The sequence below is a fragment of the Hermetia illucens genome, chromosome 3 (assembly GCF_905115235.1).
Source record: "Hermetia illucens chromosome 3, iHerIll2.2.curated.20191125, whole genome shotgun sequence".
NCBI lineage: Eukaryota > Metazoa > Arthropoda > Insecta > Diptera > Stratiomyidae > Hermetia > Hermetia illucens.
Window position 1 is genome coordinate 34,534,344 of NC_051851.1, and position 15,903 is coordinate 34,550,246.

The 15,903-nt window shown below is 43.1% G+C and overlaps 1 protein-coding gene across 6 annotated transcripts in view; it reads right to left on the bottom strand.

Annotated features, from left to right (window-relative positions):
- Positions 1–12,549: 12,549 nt before the first annotated feature.
- The window catches only part of LOC119652430, a 425,085-nt gene continuing 421,731 nt past the window's right edge, over positions 12,550–15,903 (bottom strand). For all 6 annotated transcript variants that reach the window (XM_038056559.1, XM_038056558.1, XM_038056556.1 and 3 more), the window contains one exon: positions 12,550–15,243. In XM_038056559.1, the coding sequence (XP_037912487.1) occupies positions 15,001–15,243 (243 nt within the window). In that variant the 3' untranslated portion in view covers positions 12,550–15,000. The remainder of the gene's footprint in view (positions 15,244–15,903) is intronic.

The window sequence follows — 15,903 nt, forward strand, 5'->3', positions numbered from 1 at the left end:
GGGGTTGCAGCACGAAGATCCTACTTTGTATATATACTGCAATAGTAGGGCCAATGATTACCTATGGAGCGGTAATCTGGGCAGAAAGAACCGAACTAAGCACACAACCCAAGCCGCCTCTTTAATTCTACTCCAGTTGGCCGAGTTGAATGTGTTTTTGGCATCCAGCGCCACCACGGCACAGCAGCCGCCAGAAATCAGTGCATCTTTTGCAAGGTTTACCACCATGTTAATTGCGTCCACCATAGAGTGGGCGCGTTGGAAACCAAACTCGGGTTCCGGCAAACCATTGCTGGCTTCGGCGATGGGCAGGAGTCTGTTGTAGATGACTCTCTCCATCATCTTCCCGATTGTATCCAACAGGCAGATAGGGCGATACGACGCTGGGTTTCCAGGTGGCTTGCCAGGCTTCGGAAGCAACACTAACTTTTGCTTTTTCCACTGGGCAGGAAATATTTCTTTTTTTAGGCACGCCCCGAAGGTGTTGGCGAAAAGGTCGGGTCTACTCTTCACTGCCAGTTCCAAAGCTTGGTTTGGGATGCCATCCAAATCTGGGGCCTTGTTGTCACCGAATCTACCACATATTTCCCGCAGCTCCTCCACAGTTACTGGAGGTATTATGCTGTAATTTACCTGGACGACCATTTGCCTTCCCCTATTTTCGTGGTGAGGCAACAGAGTGATAACAATCTGTTTTAGGAGGCGCGGACAGGTCACCGGGGGTAATTTCCGCAGCCTTTTCTTTACCACTCTGTAAGCCTCGCCCCAAGGCTTTATATCGGCATGGTCACACAGCTGTTTGAAGCAGTTCTTTTTGTTCCTCCGAATGGCTTCCTTTAGGCGGCTACGCAATTGCCTGTGTGCATCCTCTCGACCATCGCCACCGCGTTTTCCCCTGAGCCTCTGGCAAAGCTTCCTTGCCCGGAAACATGCGACTTGCAAACTTGCGATTTCGTTGTTCCACAAGTAGTTGGGTTGCCTACTGGGGAGTAATCGCAATGGGCATAGTAGCATCGCATGCTTCCGTCACCCATCGGGTGATTTGGGTGGCTTTTCTCTAGCCGTAACATTGAGGGATATGTCGGATTTGAGCACCGCGGAAAACGTGTCCCCCTCGAAATCTTTCCCTGTCCCGCCGAGCATACTACCCGGGATTCTGCGGGAACTCTTTTTCGAGCTCGATCCGCCCTTGATTTCTATGCAGGTAGCCTGGTGGTCACTGTGAGTAAAGTCCTCATTGACATGCCAAGCAACTCTACTGGCTAAAGTGGCACTCACGTATGTCAGGTCCACTATAGACGCCAGGCCCCTTCCCCGGAAAGTATACGAAGCCCCAACATTCGTCAGTACAGCGTCTAGCTCCGCGAATGCTTCGAGGAGAACACGTCCCCTCACATTAGCTGTCCGGCTGCCCCACTCAAGAGCCCACGCATTGAAATCGCCTGCTATTATGGTCGGCCAACGTCCTCTTGCATCCAAAACAAGAGCGGCAAGCATCTGCTCATACTCGACGAGTGTTGTGCTGGGTGGAGCATAGCAGCTGTAGATGTGGACGCGCTTCACCTTCGCTCTAATGAAGCCTTCCATTATTTCCTAGAAGGTTTGTTCTTCACAAGCCCATAGCGCTGCTTGGCCCGTTTGGTGTTTGACTCAAACGCTACCACCGTGGTTTCGATATGGTTCACTTATTATGGTCACATCGATGTTTTTCTCGCGGATGGTTTGCGATAGTAGATCCTGTGCTGCTTCGCAGTGGTTGAGGTTGATTTATATCAACCTCATCTGCGATTTGTGCTAAGGGCTGTCCTGTATTCTGAGCACATACTGCTGCTTCCAATGTAACGATGATCCACACCCTTCTTTCCTTTGCACAGTAGGCAATTTGGGTCGGCTGCTGATGTGGCTTTCCACTCCGCATCTCCTGCATTGCTTTGACCTGTCATTTAGACTAGTGCATGCCTTCGCAATGTAACTGAAGCCATGGCATCTAAAGCACCGTTTTAACGCTAGCTGTTCCGTAAGACAACAGATATCTTAGCCTATTCTCACTCTCTCTGCTGCCAACAGTATGAGTGCGTTATCTACTGGTAAGCTGACGATGGCGGTTTGTGTTCTCCCATAGGCTCCCGCAGACTTTTGTAGTCCGGCAAGATCGAATTGCTTCTCCAACGCTTCGCGAACTTCCTCCTTCGTCGTGATTTCATTTATATCTTTGCAGATTATAGTGATCTCCGCCTGCTAGCCCTTATGTCGGCCTCAAGAATTTGTCCGCGGTTACATCCTTAGATTTCTTAAGCTCCAACATAAGATCTCCCTTCTGGGATCGTCTAATGCGGCTGACATTATCTCCCAAATTGGTGAGCTCGGGGTCTGCCCTCAATTTCCTGAGAATGTCGGCGTATGACCCTTGGCCTCGTTTGGAAATGATAATCACTTTCGGTCTTATCTTCCCTCGATCATTTCTTTTCCGCGGTTCTACTTTCCTCTAAACTTTCGCATCCGCCTTTGAAGGTCCCATCCCTTTTCTCGAGTTCGCCGCTGCAATAGTTTCACTGGCAGCTTCAGTCTTAATTTTCATGAACTCTCCTTTTTTCTTTTCGGGGTTTGCTGGCCTGTTGAGTCATTCAGGTTTTTTCGCAGCCTCTTCCCCAGTTTCTCCCCTTTTGTGTTTTGAATAGGGGCTACTAGAGTAGTTGATTCACTTTTCCAATCGACGACTTCCCTACTCGTTCGTCCTGGCCGTACGTCAAACGGATGCCTCTTATCAGAGTCCTTATATTTTGGTGAATGTTCCTGCCCTCCTTTATAAACTCACACAGCTCCATGATCTTTTCACCGAGGGCAGTAAAGGCAGCTCCAGACTGATCATTGCCTAAAACATCGCTCGGGTGATTCGGCGTCAACGATTCTTCCTCATCGAAGACTCCCGCTATACGCTTCCCACTGGGGGTACCGATCGCGGGGACTTGTGCCCGTGTGGGAGGGGATCTGCGAAGAATCGAGCTCCTTCTGAACGGGTCCGTCAATGGGGCTAACTCCAGTCCCTCCCGTAGGCTTGTAACATTAGATGCCGCAGTAGTCAAGGTTCCCACTACTGAGGCACTGCTGCCGTTGGATATCGACGACCGGGAGCTCGCTTGCCCACTCCCAAAAATCGCCGTATTGGGTTTCTGAAGCCCTGCACCGTAACTTCATTCACCTTCTGCTCCTCCATGTTTGGTTTCATTTCTGGGTATCGTTCCCATAGCCAATTTTTATCCACGGGTGGGCGTTTACTTCCCACCTACTCTGCCTGCGCATAAGCATGCCCATACACGCACATCTCCGGATGCGTGCATGTGCATGCCTATGTCACATTCGCGCCTGATGGGAGATTTGACAACTCCACACAGGAGCAACATGATACCTATGTAATTGCTGCACTGTGTAATATCCCGCTTCTTATATATGGGACAGATAGTGCCTCATTGCCAGTCGTAAGACATTGATTTGCAGTCCTACACATTAGTTAACCAATTCGGCTGTAATTTCATCGGCTCCTGGCGACTTACGCTTTTAAGCCGATGAGTTGCACGAACTGTCTCTTCTACGCTTGGTATTTGTCCGTCGTCTTCAGCTGGCGGGACCTTCAATTCGCTGATATTTTGGTTGTTGAGCAGTTCATCAAAATAGTCAACACATCGCCCCAATATGCCCATTCTGTCGGAAATCAGATTTCCCTCTTTGTCTCGGCAGCATGACCATCGTGGTGTATAAGGCTTCATCCTGCTGACTTGTTGGTAAAACTTCCGCGCCTGGTGCAGTTACTCCCTGTACTTTTCGAGTTTACAGACCTGTTGGTTCTCTCAGGCTTCCTTTTTCCGTCTGATGAACCTCCTGCCTGTTCTAAATGCAGCTGCACCCGAAGATCCGGAGCACATTATGTTTCATTGTCCGAGTTTCATGGAGAAAAGGAGAATGTTGAACGACGCCATAAAGGAAAACATCGGAACTCTGAGCCGTGTAGAAGGGATGCTGAGGTCGGAGGCGAACTGGATTATTTCATATTACATTTCATAGAACCAACCATATTGCTTACCGTTGCTCATCATGTAAAATGGGGAAAAGTCTATTAACATAAGTAAAGGTCAAAAGGAAGTACAATCAATTCTTTTATTTCATCCATTTATTTACACGTTTCAAATATAATTTTATTACAAAATAATATGGCTTGCTTATCTTAAAGGGTCATTAATACATAATTCACTAAGAGCCAATCCTTTGAGAAACACTAAAAAATTTCCCTAAAAGTTAATACCATTTATTCGTCCAACTAAAAGTAGAAAAAGGGCCATAATATTAAAGGTTTCCACTAAAAATATATAAATCTGATCTGGTGTTTCTCAGAACTATCAACTCGATGGCGGTTTTATTTTCTCACTTTTTGGAGACTCCATTGCCTTCCCGAGAGTCTAGGGAAGGATCTGGGAAGGTCCTTGATGTAACTAGTATTTTATTGCTGATATGTTTGTTGCTTTTGCCTCTACTTGGTTAGCAAAGCAGAAAAGTGCAATATGTATCTTTAGCAATTTTGGCTGTTTGATATGTATGGGTATAATTTCGCAACGAAGAGAATCAATGGAGAAGCTGATATCATTATTATTAACTCTGAAGCTTTTCAATCTACTTGTAACGGTGACTTGTGCAAAACAGAACTGAAATACCTTACGTGTGATCGCTCATACTTTCTTCAATTATCTAAATATGATATATGCTTGCTTGACCTACAATTTTTGCTGTTTTCTACGCTTTTTTTAAATCTATTTTTTTCTTTTACGATATATGTATATTTATATATATATCTTCATATATTTTACGTGAAAGCATTTGTGTTCTATCCTTCGAGAGTGGATTGTATCCAAGAACAAAAATTTGCACTTATAATAATTTTGGATAACATTATATTTTGCTAGTTAGTATTAATCTATATATATAGTAATTTGCTTCTAAACTACGAGATTTCTAAGGAAGACGTTTCTTTAAAGTGGCACCCAATCCTTTCGTATTGGCGCCGGATGCGTGCATTTATTTTCAAGGTAAAAGTAAATTCTAGAAAGTTCAAATCAACAAGTTTGAGGTTTGTGGAAGCTCGACATGATGATTAACAACGAAACTATCTGATTCAGTCGATAGATGTTTCCCGATGTGATCTGAACTGGCTACTTCAATGTCCAGGGCGTGGTCAGTCATTTATGATTTCATTTTCTCTTTGATATGCCACAGTTAATTTTGTTTCACCACAATTGCAAAAAAAAATGTTTAAAATATTTATAAAATAGCATTTTTGAGAAACACAGATTCATAAATTGTATCTACTAATCATAGAAATTGCTTCTGTTTTCTTCCGTCAAGAACCTTATTTGAGAACAAAAGGGCAAATTATAGTCGAAGTGGACAAATTACTAACCTTTTTATATCTTTTTGTCTGTGACAATTTTCGCTAATTTCAATAAATAGTATTATATCCTCTACTGGTCACTTACTCTTTGTAATCCGTATTGACGTTTTTTTTTGTAATCTTCTTTGGGCTTTTAGAATTGCTAATCTGTAAGTCTAACTCACATACACATACATAAAGTAGCTCTCTAATCGACTTAATTTGTATATATATATATTTAACCATTATGATATGTTTGGTTTAGTCATTTAAGTTGTGCACTTTTTTCGTTTTCTGAAATTTCACGTTTTTCCCGTGTTCATTTCTAAGCATTTCGTTTTGAATAAATCGGTTCGTTTCGTTTTATCTTCACCAATTAGCTACTTTTAATAATTTACATATTGATGCCTATATATCATATGAAAACCTTTAGCTGGTCGGTTACATGAGAAGGGTAATTGGCAAACAATTTGTTTTTGGTTTTATTTTTGAAGACACCCCTTTCTATCAGCATTAGAACGGAGTGCACATCAAAACTATTTTGGAATTATAACCCAAACATTTTGATTGAAAATATTTTTATACCAATTTATATTATTCAAAAAAGTTATTTCCAGGAGCACTATTGATATGGGTGCGAATCAGCATGTGGTTGGGCTGGGAATGCAATCCAGCTGCGTAAGGATTCAGATGGATCTTGGTTGCGTGTGGGCGGACTTAACATGCGGATCAGTTATACCTAGAAGCAGCTTAATGCAGATATAACTCACTTTAAGGGGTGGTCGACACAAACTGACTGGTCGAGGAAGTAGCAGGATGTTCAGAATCAACGATGTTGAGAAAAACTGTGGAAGTTAGCTGATTTGAAATCGGTAGAATGCTAGAGTTGAGAAAGGTGGAACCTCCAGAGAAGGACCTAACTGAAAAGACCGAGGAACTCGCAAGAGCCCTTCGGATGCTCTGCATGAAACCCCATGGTTTGGTGCCAAAAGCTGCAACATAGAATGAGAACGTGGTAAAAATGGCTATAAACTTCTCTATTTTGGTAGCCCATACACTCAGTACGGTGTTGGCATTGCCATCTCAGAGGGTTTCCGTGATGCTATTAAAGAAGTCGAACGATTTGATGATCGGCCGATGGAGCTTACTATTATATCAGCTGGTCGCACTATTTACTTCTTCACCACATACGCACCACGTACAGGTCGACCTGATGCCGAGAAAGATGCCTTCTGACAACTTTTCGATATCATCATTTCCGGTGACCTTAATGGTCATGTGGGCGAAAAGGCAGACAGTAACAGGTGCCTTGGAGAAAGGGGTTTGGATTGAGAACTTCCCCTCTCCTTGAAGTCAACATAGAAAGATGTAACTTACCGTATGCAGTTCTCACAAAATTTTGTGTCAATCGGTATAGCCGTCTCTGAGGAAAGTACATGTGACAGACAGACAGAGAATAATTAAATCGATTTGAGTAAAATTTTGTTTTATAAACGAAACCTCTAAAAGTAGAAATCTGAGGATCGCGGTAACCTTACCCTTTGTAGGCCCCACAATATCTGCTTTCTTTGTAAATGTAATTTAGGGGACACACAGGCTACACAGGCGTCCCCGAGAAAAAAAGCATATAGCAAGTCCGTAAACCAGAATCTGAACCCTTCAGACATGAAAGGTTTTGTGTATTTCTTATATAAAAATATTTGGTTGGATATTTGTCCCATTTGCACCTAGCTTACACCCCCTTTTTGCATGTATGGGGAGCCCTCCTTAAACTCAACAGAAAATGGGTCCACTAGCCATATGTAAAGGTAACAATAGCCTGATCCGTTTCCGAATAAATTAAGCATGACAGACAGATAAACAGGGACTGCGAGAGTCCAATGGGGAAGTAGAACCACCCCAACGGAGCGAAAAAGAAAAAAAGTGGAAAAACCCTTCCAGGTAAAAAATAAAAGTTGTCCAACGAAAGACTACCAGTTCTCATTGCAAAATACAGCAAGCGAGTTGAAGGTTCCACTTGGGCGTGGGCTGAAGAACGGGGAAGCCGAAAAATGAACGCAAGAGGGTGTGTATCATTGAAAATTCTTTCTGGTCTGAATCTTGTACTAGCAAATACTGTATGCACCAGCACTTTCCGAAGAAGGGAAATGCCGTCGGTGATAGATATCATTTTTGTTGGCGACACTTTAGTCAAGCATCTCCAGTGGCATGCTAGTGAAAGTTACACACTCAGCGACCATTAGGCCATAATCTTCGAAATCAAACAACTTACAAAGACAAGTTGGTTTCAGAATACAGCTGTAACATAGGCCGTCAGCAGGTTTGACAAGGAAACTTTCTGCTGCAAAACACAATGCTAGAAGGAAACACAAATGATAACGCGAGATGGAGCAGAATACTAGAGGTCCTAATCAAATTGCGAGGGTCAAAGTGCCTGGCGCGAAGTATTGGCGACTGTGTTAGGCTTTTGATAATTGATAGACTTCTGTACTGCGATTCAGATGAAGGACCTAAATCATAACAAACAACATGCGGTGTTCCACAAGGGTCCGTCTTAGGACCACTCTTGTGGATAATTATCACCCTATCGACGTTGTTGTGCGCCTCCTTGGAAAAGTACGGATTTACGCCAATGAAATAGTTTCCGACATTAAATCCTGGCCGAGAAAAGTGGGCCTATAGCTGACAGAGCATAAGACGAAGTAATACTTATCACTAAGCAAAGGAAGAGTACGTCTATGAAGACCAAGGTCGGGATACAGATGATATATGTCCAGCCTGCGCTCAAGTACTTACATGTGGAGGGTGCAGCAATAGGGTGTATGCCCTAGTTACCGGCACACTCCTGGTAAGAATGCCTTGTTTCAAGGATGGTCAGCTCGATTCTATTATATGCAGCCCTAGTGTGGGCGGATGCTCTAGAAAAGAAAATAAATAGAGTAAAAATGGGAGCTGCATGGTGCTTAACTGTACTCCAAACATGTTGCGCCTATCCTACGAAGTCGCCTGCGTGATAGCAGGGATGATTGCAATTGAGATTATGGCGATAAAAGGACGTCTTTATGATAAAGCGAATATCACCTGAGAACCTTTTGCCCGTCGGCTGTTCCAGGAGGAAGTTAGCATGAAGAATGGACGAGTGAGGAGCACGAGTGCGAGTGCAGGATAAATTCTGATTCATGATATGTGAGTCCCGAGGGGAGAGTGGAGATTATTACTTTGATTTGAATCAGGTACTCATTCAAAGATGAGTCGACTGGTATCCGACATCCAGTTACGATAACAAATCCATCTGCCATCAGTGAGATTTGAGCCGTGAACCGCGGCATTTTTCAAAGCACATGCAAAACATGTTTTATTTCATTGTTTGGGGTTTACAGTTCATAGGGACGAATTAGAAGCTACAACTGGGGAACGCTTCACACCTGAAAAGATTGTGGAACATATGCTGAAGTTGAAGTGGATATGAATTGAAGTCGAAAAGGCGATTATAGCCTTCCATTAGAATCTTAGACTGCTACACAAGAGATGTGAGTGATAACATGGTTCATCTAAAGGTGAGCCGTGACATCAGGAGCGAAATAGAGCTAGAGATAGTGGTGAAAGGCTTCAACAAAGTCATTATGGACGCGTGGGGCCAGATGTCGGGCTAAGACAGCCAAGTCATCAAGGGACATACCCTGGTGGAAAAGGAACCTAGCCAGAATGAAAGAGGAGGTGGAAAAACTCTTCAATCGGGCGAAACAAATCGGGGACTAGCCGAGGTTCAAAAGAGCTTTGACGGCGTAAAGCAACGCCATGAAGGAAGCAAAACGAAATAGCTTCAGGAAAATTTGTGAAGGGACAAAACAAGCCACCGAAGTATCCAGCTGTACGTGAAGTTTAGGCAATATCTTGTGTCTGTCTGTAAAAGAAGGTGGGGCATTTTCCGAGAATTAGAAGGTCAGGGTACATCTGCTTCTCAATCAACTCATTTCCTGGGATCCTACCCCACGGAGGAAGGCGATAATATTCTGCCTGATTCCCCAACAGCGAACAAAAGGGGATAATTGATCTTTGAAAAAAACCGAAATCACCCGGAGTAGATAGCATTTTCCCAGCATTATTCCTTTTGGAAGCAGGTAGAAAGGATCCTTTTCAGCATAAATCTTTTAGAACAATTTGTCTGACATCATGAAATGACGGAGAAAGCCATATACAACTATTATATATTAGAACTAACGTTTTAATGCGTAATCCCCTATCCCCATGTCAGCAAGCTACTGAGCAGACAACTGAAATTGCCCAGTATCAGCTGCAGGGGCAAATATGAGGATACCCTATGTGATAGAATTCAAACCGGACTGCGAGTTATTGGTAAGTGGTGCAGGAAGGTGCGGCTGCGCATCAATTAAACTCCATTCACTAGGAAACATAAGCTTAATCACTTGAGAGCCATTAGATTACATGGCATGGGGGTGAAACAAGTAATAGAGGTTAAACCATTGGGAATCATTACTAGACCAAAAACTATTTTGGTAGACACATGTTGAAAACATATGTCGGAAAGCCACAAGGGCTCTGATTATTTGCAGGTCCATAGCAGGGGAAAAATGGGGATGCATTCCGAAAATACTGCACTGGATATACACTTCAATAGTAAGGTCAATGATTATCTACGGGTCGAACTGAACTGTACTTGGCACAATAGCCGGGGAGTTACACAAACTTTAAAGACTGGCTTATGTATGTATCAGTGGGGCAATGAGAACGACCATGCTCAACGGCATCCTTAGAAGTCCTTCTGTGATTAGCATTTGCACATATTGATGGAGGCAACGAAGGCGATCTTCAGAATGTCGGGAAATACCTGTGTGGCGAGGAGGGAAATCGAAGCAAAATTGATATTCTTTTTAGTCGACATCCCGCATTACTGATACCAAGGGATAATATGGCAACAAGGTTTCACTTCGGTAAGAAGTTTGGAACACGTTCAAATAATAGTACTAACTGGGACAGCGTGGTATTGACGTATGGCTTAAACCAGCAATTATATCACACTAACGGATCCCTTACAGCAGAGGAGGAAAAAGCACCTTGAACCAATGGGTAAGCATTATAGTAGCATAGGTAGATGTGCCTCCTTCAACCTCAAAGGGAACTGCATGGCGCAGAACATTGCTATTCTAACCGACAGCCAAGCGGCTATTAAGGTACTTAAGTCCTATTAGGTAAATTCCAAACTGGTATGAGAATGGCTTAGCAAACTGAACACGTTCGGCTCGTTCAATAGGGTCTGGATATTCTGCGCTCCAGGTCACATTGGGTTAGAAGACAACGAGGCAGCGAACGAACTGGCCAGGAAGGGAGCAGGAACGTCACTATATGGGCCAGAACCATTCTGTGGAGTCGGGAATGGGTTCATGGCTACGAAATTTAAGAATGAAGTGGAACGGCTGAAGGAACTTTACTGGGCGAACTTGCCAGGAGCGGAACAGTCTAGGGAGCTCATGGCGGCATACGGACCGAAGCGCTCGAAAGATAATTTAAACCTCCGGATCATAGTGAAAATACACACTGGTCACTGCAGGCTGAACTGTCAGCTGTGGAACAGGGGATATGTACGGGCATTGTCTGTAGATTCTGTGAGCAGAATGATGAAACCTCCCCACACGTTCTTGGACAGTAGGCACTTGTGCAAAGTTGATATAAGCGGCAGGGAGAATATTTAATATCAGATGCCAGGTTGAAACACTTGGAAGTAGGGAATATAATAAAGTTTCTATCAGTTATATGTATATATCCAGTCAAGAGGCAGAATAGTTCTTTTAGGACGCAGTGCGACTTGCCACGTCAATATTATTAGTAACATATGACGTTCGCGCGAGGAGAGTTGAAGGAGAAAAAGATGGTTTTAGTGGTTAACTTTTAAAGAATTCCATGTGCCATCAAAATAAATGAAACTTTAGTTAACAATAATCTGGACAGTGAAGTAATTGAGTGAGTCAGTGCACTGCAGAATAGACTGACGCCAAATGTAGCTTTCGAGGCCAACATATCTCTCTTTGAGAGGGAGCTGTCTTTCTTCTAGGGTGGATTGTGGCTTTCCTCTCGTCGTTCTTATTATTAACAAAACGTTACGGATCTTGACTGGGGAGTCGGAAAACACCTCCTCGAATCCAGGATGTCATGCGAACCCTCTCCATTGGATAGTTTGCAGTCGGGGGTAACGGACTGTATTCGAACGAAGCCTCACAGATACTTGGTCGCATCAGTGAGTAAGCTTGACTTTACCGTACTACGGGGGGCTATGGCACGTTGGGCCTCCAAACCCCATACTTGTGGGTATTAAATGAGTAATGTCACAAAAATAAAGAAAATTATAACCAAATAAGCAAGACCCCGTACCGCACACAAACTAGTTAACCAGGCGGGGCACTTCCCTGAAATACTGAAAACCAGGTGATTACATTTAAGAAGGGAGGAGTTGGGACGTCAAACAATAGATCGAAAGTCAAAATCGGTATATTGTGAGGACAACAACCATCAAAGACCACTGCTCAAAAACCAGGGACAAGCAAAATCACGTCTGAGATCAATATATCAGACGTGAGGAAGGAGACAGGTCTCAGTGGGTGTTAAATGGTAACTGCGTTATCTGAAGGAAAGTCTGAAATCCGAAGAGGCACTTAAGAAGGCTCAGGATAAACCTAAGCCATCTTTATCGGAACCAAGAAAGCGGGTAGCAGCGGAGATTAACGCGTATATTCTTAAAAAATCAAAACCTGAACCCAAGAGGGTAAAAAGCCGGGAACCTTCCCGGGGGTAAACGCAAGAATCAAGGCGACCGCCATTAGTTAGGCTACTGCGGTCAAAGGCATTCATCATCATCAATGACCCAAAAACCGGTATCCGGTCTAGGCCTGTCTTAATAAGGAACTCCAGACATCCCGGTTTTGCGTCGAGGTCCGCCAATTCGACACCGCTAAAAGCTCTCTGACGTTCTATCATAAATATTGCCCTTATAGACTTTCCGGGCTGGATCATCCTCATCCATACGGATTAAGTGACTCGCCCACCGTAACCTATTGAGCCGGATTTTATACACAACCAGACAGTCAAGGTGTCGCTCATAGATTTCGCAGTTATGTAGGCTACGGAATCGTCAAGGGCATTCGACTGCCAAAAGTATTTCCCGGGCAAATACTCACTCGTGAGGGACAGGAAACTATCGAAGACTTTGTTGTCAGACAAATGTGCAAGGGATGGGCTGCGAAGGTTCACCGGGATACTTTTTCACATACCAATGTGTACTGCGGAATGACTTAGAACTAGACTCTTTAAATTGACAGGCAGGGAAGGAGCAGAACTGTTGACATGTGCTGACATGTGATAATATACAAGGAGCACACATGGTGATATTAATTGATTCCTAAACCGTAGCAATAGAGATGGAAGATCTCAAGGGCCTACTAATCGCTCAGAATAAGGATGAGGGTGATTATGGAGAACCTTCAGAAGCAAGGTGGAGAGCAAGGGTAGACTCCTCACGATCGGGTTGGATGACCATTCCCTGGAGGCAATTAAAAATCAGAGTTACTATATCAACTATAGATTTGGCATTATACCTGTGCATGCGCGCAGGGAAAAGCCAAGGAAAGACGCTTTAGCGAAGACATCGGATGGAAAATTTACCGCCGAATGATATAAACTTAGGATCTTCTAGGCTTTACGTTGGACAGCGACGCGCAGGAAAGCGTCATGTCGGAGGCGGAAGGTGATATTAGTGGAGAAGAGCCAATGGCCAACACTAAAATAGCCCAGATAAAATTCCACCATGCGAAAGCTGCATGTGAGCTAATTACAAGGGCAGGTTCCAAGGAGAACATTGGAAAAGGGTTGACTCAAGAGCCATGGGTGTGCCGGGGTAGATTCGCGGTTTGCAAGGAGGAAGTGTGAAGGTAATTGGAGATTCCTCTTGTGAAAAACCAAGAGCTTGGATAATTCTTAAATGTAGGGAGGGACCTATACTGGGTGGGTCTAACAGCAATGGAGCAGTCCAGGGTGCTTATTGTGGGATACGAGTCCAAAGGCACAAAGGATTCCTTAAATCTCACCAAAAATAACCTCTGAATCATAGTTGGAATTCTCACGCGTCACTGTTGACTAAACAATCACCTAGACAAGCTAGGGATATCTACGGACACTGCCTGCGTCTCCTGTGCGGAGTGCGATGAAACCTCTATACACGTTCTGGGACAGTGTCTGGTAAGTGTGCAAAGTAGGTCGAGGCATCTGGGAGAACACTTAATACCAGATGGGAAGCTGAACGATTTGGAAGTAGGGATTATGCTCAAATTCTTAACGGTCATAGATTTGCTTGTGGTACTATGATTAATAGGTACACTATAATCAAAACCTATAGTTCTTTAAGGACGCGGTGAGACTTCCCCTAACAGAATAATAATGATAATTGTTCGAGGGACAAGCTGAGAAAGAAAGCCAACAAAAACAAACGCAAAAACAAAATGGAAGATCTGGTCGTTGGATTCTGGCTTCAAAATTTCCAGATAATAGTTATTCTTAGTTTTAAGATGTTGAAAAAATTAAAACCTTTGATTGAGATACAAACAAATTTCAAAATAGTGCAACCTACCTTGTTCAATGACTGCATGCTTCACAGGATTCGTATCTAATAAGACGGGAAATAATGCAAGCCTTACCCTGTACTTGATTGTATCTATTTTCTGCTCACTCAAACAGAACTTTTAGTTAAATATGGAAATTGTTTGCCAATTACTCTCCGATTGCGCTGCCTTTTGTTTGTTTATCTTTGATTACACATATCTATTCGCTATTTTCATAAAAATGCTTCGCTACCCCCAATTTTCAACTGCCATTAGACGATATCTTTTTGCAACTTTCAGTTTATATAAATACGGATTTCCGTATTATACACAAAGCTGTGGAATAACTGGGCTTCATGTATGTATATATATATATTGTAGTTTGTATATTGCACTAGAACAATAGTGGCTCATACACACCAGATTTAATATTAATGTAATAATTTTGCTTTCTTTGTACAGAATATGTAGCTACGTTATGTAAACTGTTAACAACGATTATCATCAAAACTGCCCTAACGTTATTATTGCTTTATTTCTAACTTTATACCTATATTTTAGGGTAGAATTACAATTTGTTTGTTTATTTACAAATGTTACACAGAAAACCATAAAAGATTCCTAGATGAGTTCAATATTTGAACGGAAATTTAATTTATGAACTAAGTGCAGAGTTTCGGGATAGGTTCGGGAGTGGAGGGGGTGGACGATTGTTGGAATTCCAGCAGATTGCGGATTCCAATGCGTATCACTAAATTCGACACTTCGCGTTACATATCCCAATAGCTACACCAATGCATAGATACACATGTATGAAACCAAAAATCTTTCAATGAACAGGATCGAATTCTACCATGAAATATTTCGGTAAAACCAATTCTGAAATGGAAACTACACTAAATCTAGATTTCTTAATAAGTTGGATGCGTTCTAATGATTATATCTTTTAGAATCTACGGATAACTGTTTAATTTATTGTCATGTTATCATAAAAAAGCCTCGCGCCGTCCACCCAGTAGTCAGCATCGTAGGGAGGGTGACCCAGAAATACTCTACGACAGTTGCTGGCACTATCGACAAGGACACTGCACTACTCGTTTCAGGCCAAACAACCTGAACTTCGGACATTTTGAATATGCTGAGGAGTCGGTGAGCTTGCAGTTCGCTATGTTCTGAGTTTATGTGGTGACTTATAGTTTCCAGGATGGACGTGCATTCCTCCTGAGAAAAGATAACAAGAGTGAACATTAGATACTTGTAATGAAGAATGGCACGAATAAAGCTACTGCGAAATTTTTCTCAGAACTACGGGAAGGTATAAAGTGGTGGAGTTAACAGTAAATAAAGCTGAAAGGGGTGATATTGGGGTTGATGTTGAAGGTGCGATTTCCTTTCTTGTGCATCTCCAGCGGATCTCTAATGAATGTTGAGGGTAAACTATTGTAGAAATTCCTGCACATATCCCGTTTTCCTTTAGTTTCCGTTTGAAAGTAGCCTTCCAGCAAGCCGTCCGGTACGAAGAGCGAATTCAAATCGATACGTTGCATACAGAAAGTATCTTAGTAAACAGTTTCCTTGGGATCCTATTTTCATGCAATTTATCATTGTCAGCGCGGACACCAATTGTTGCGGCTCGTGGGTGCGGGACGAAACCCTCGCAAGTGTGAGACGAGTGATATTCTTTTTTTTCTGCCAGCTAACGATTTTATTTCAGATTATGTCACAATAATAAATGGGAGCACGTTAGGAAACCAGCGAATTTATCTTCCCACAAGCCATAACGAAGTTGGAACGCAACGGGTCCGTCCATCTTGACGAGGAATCGGGGCCCGGGCCGGATTCGGGTTCGGCACGGTATCAAACCGTACTCGTATATGCAAA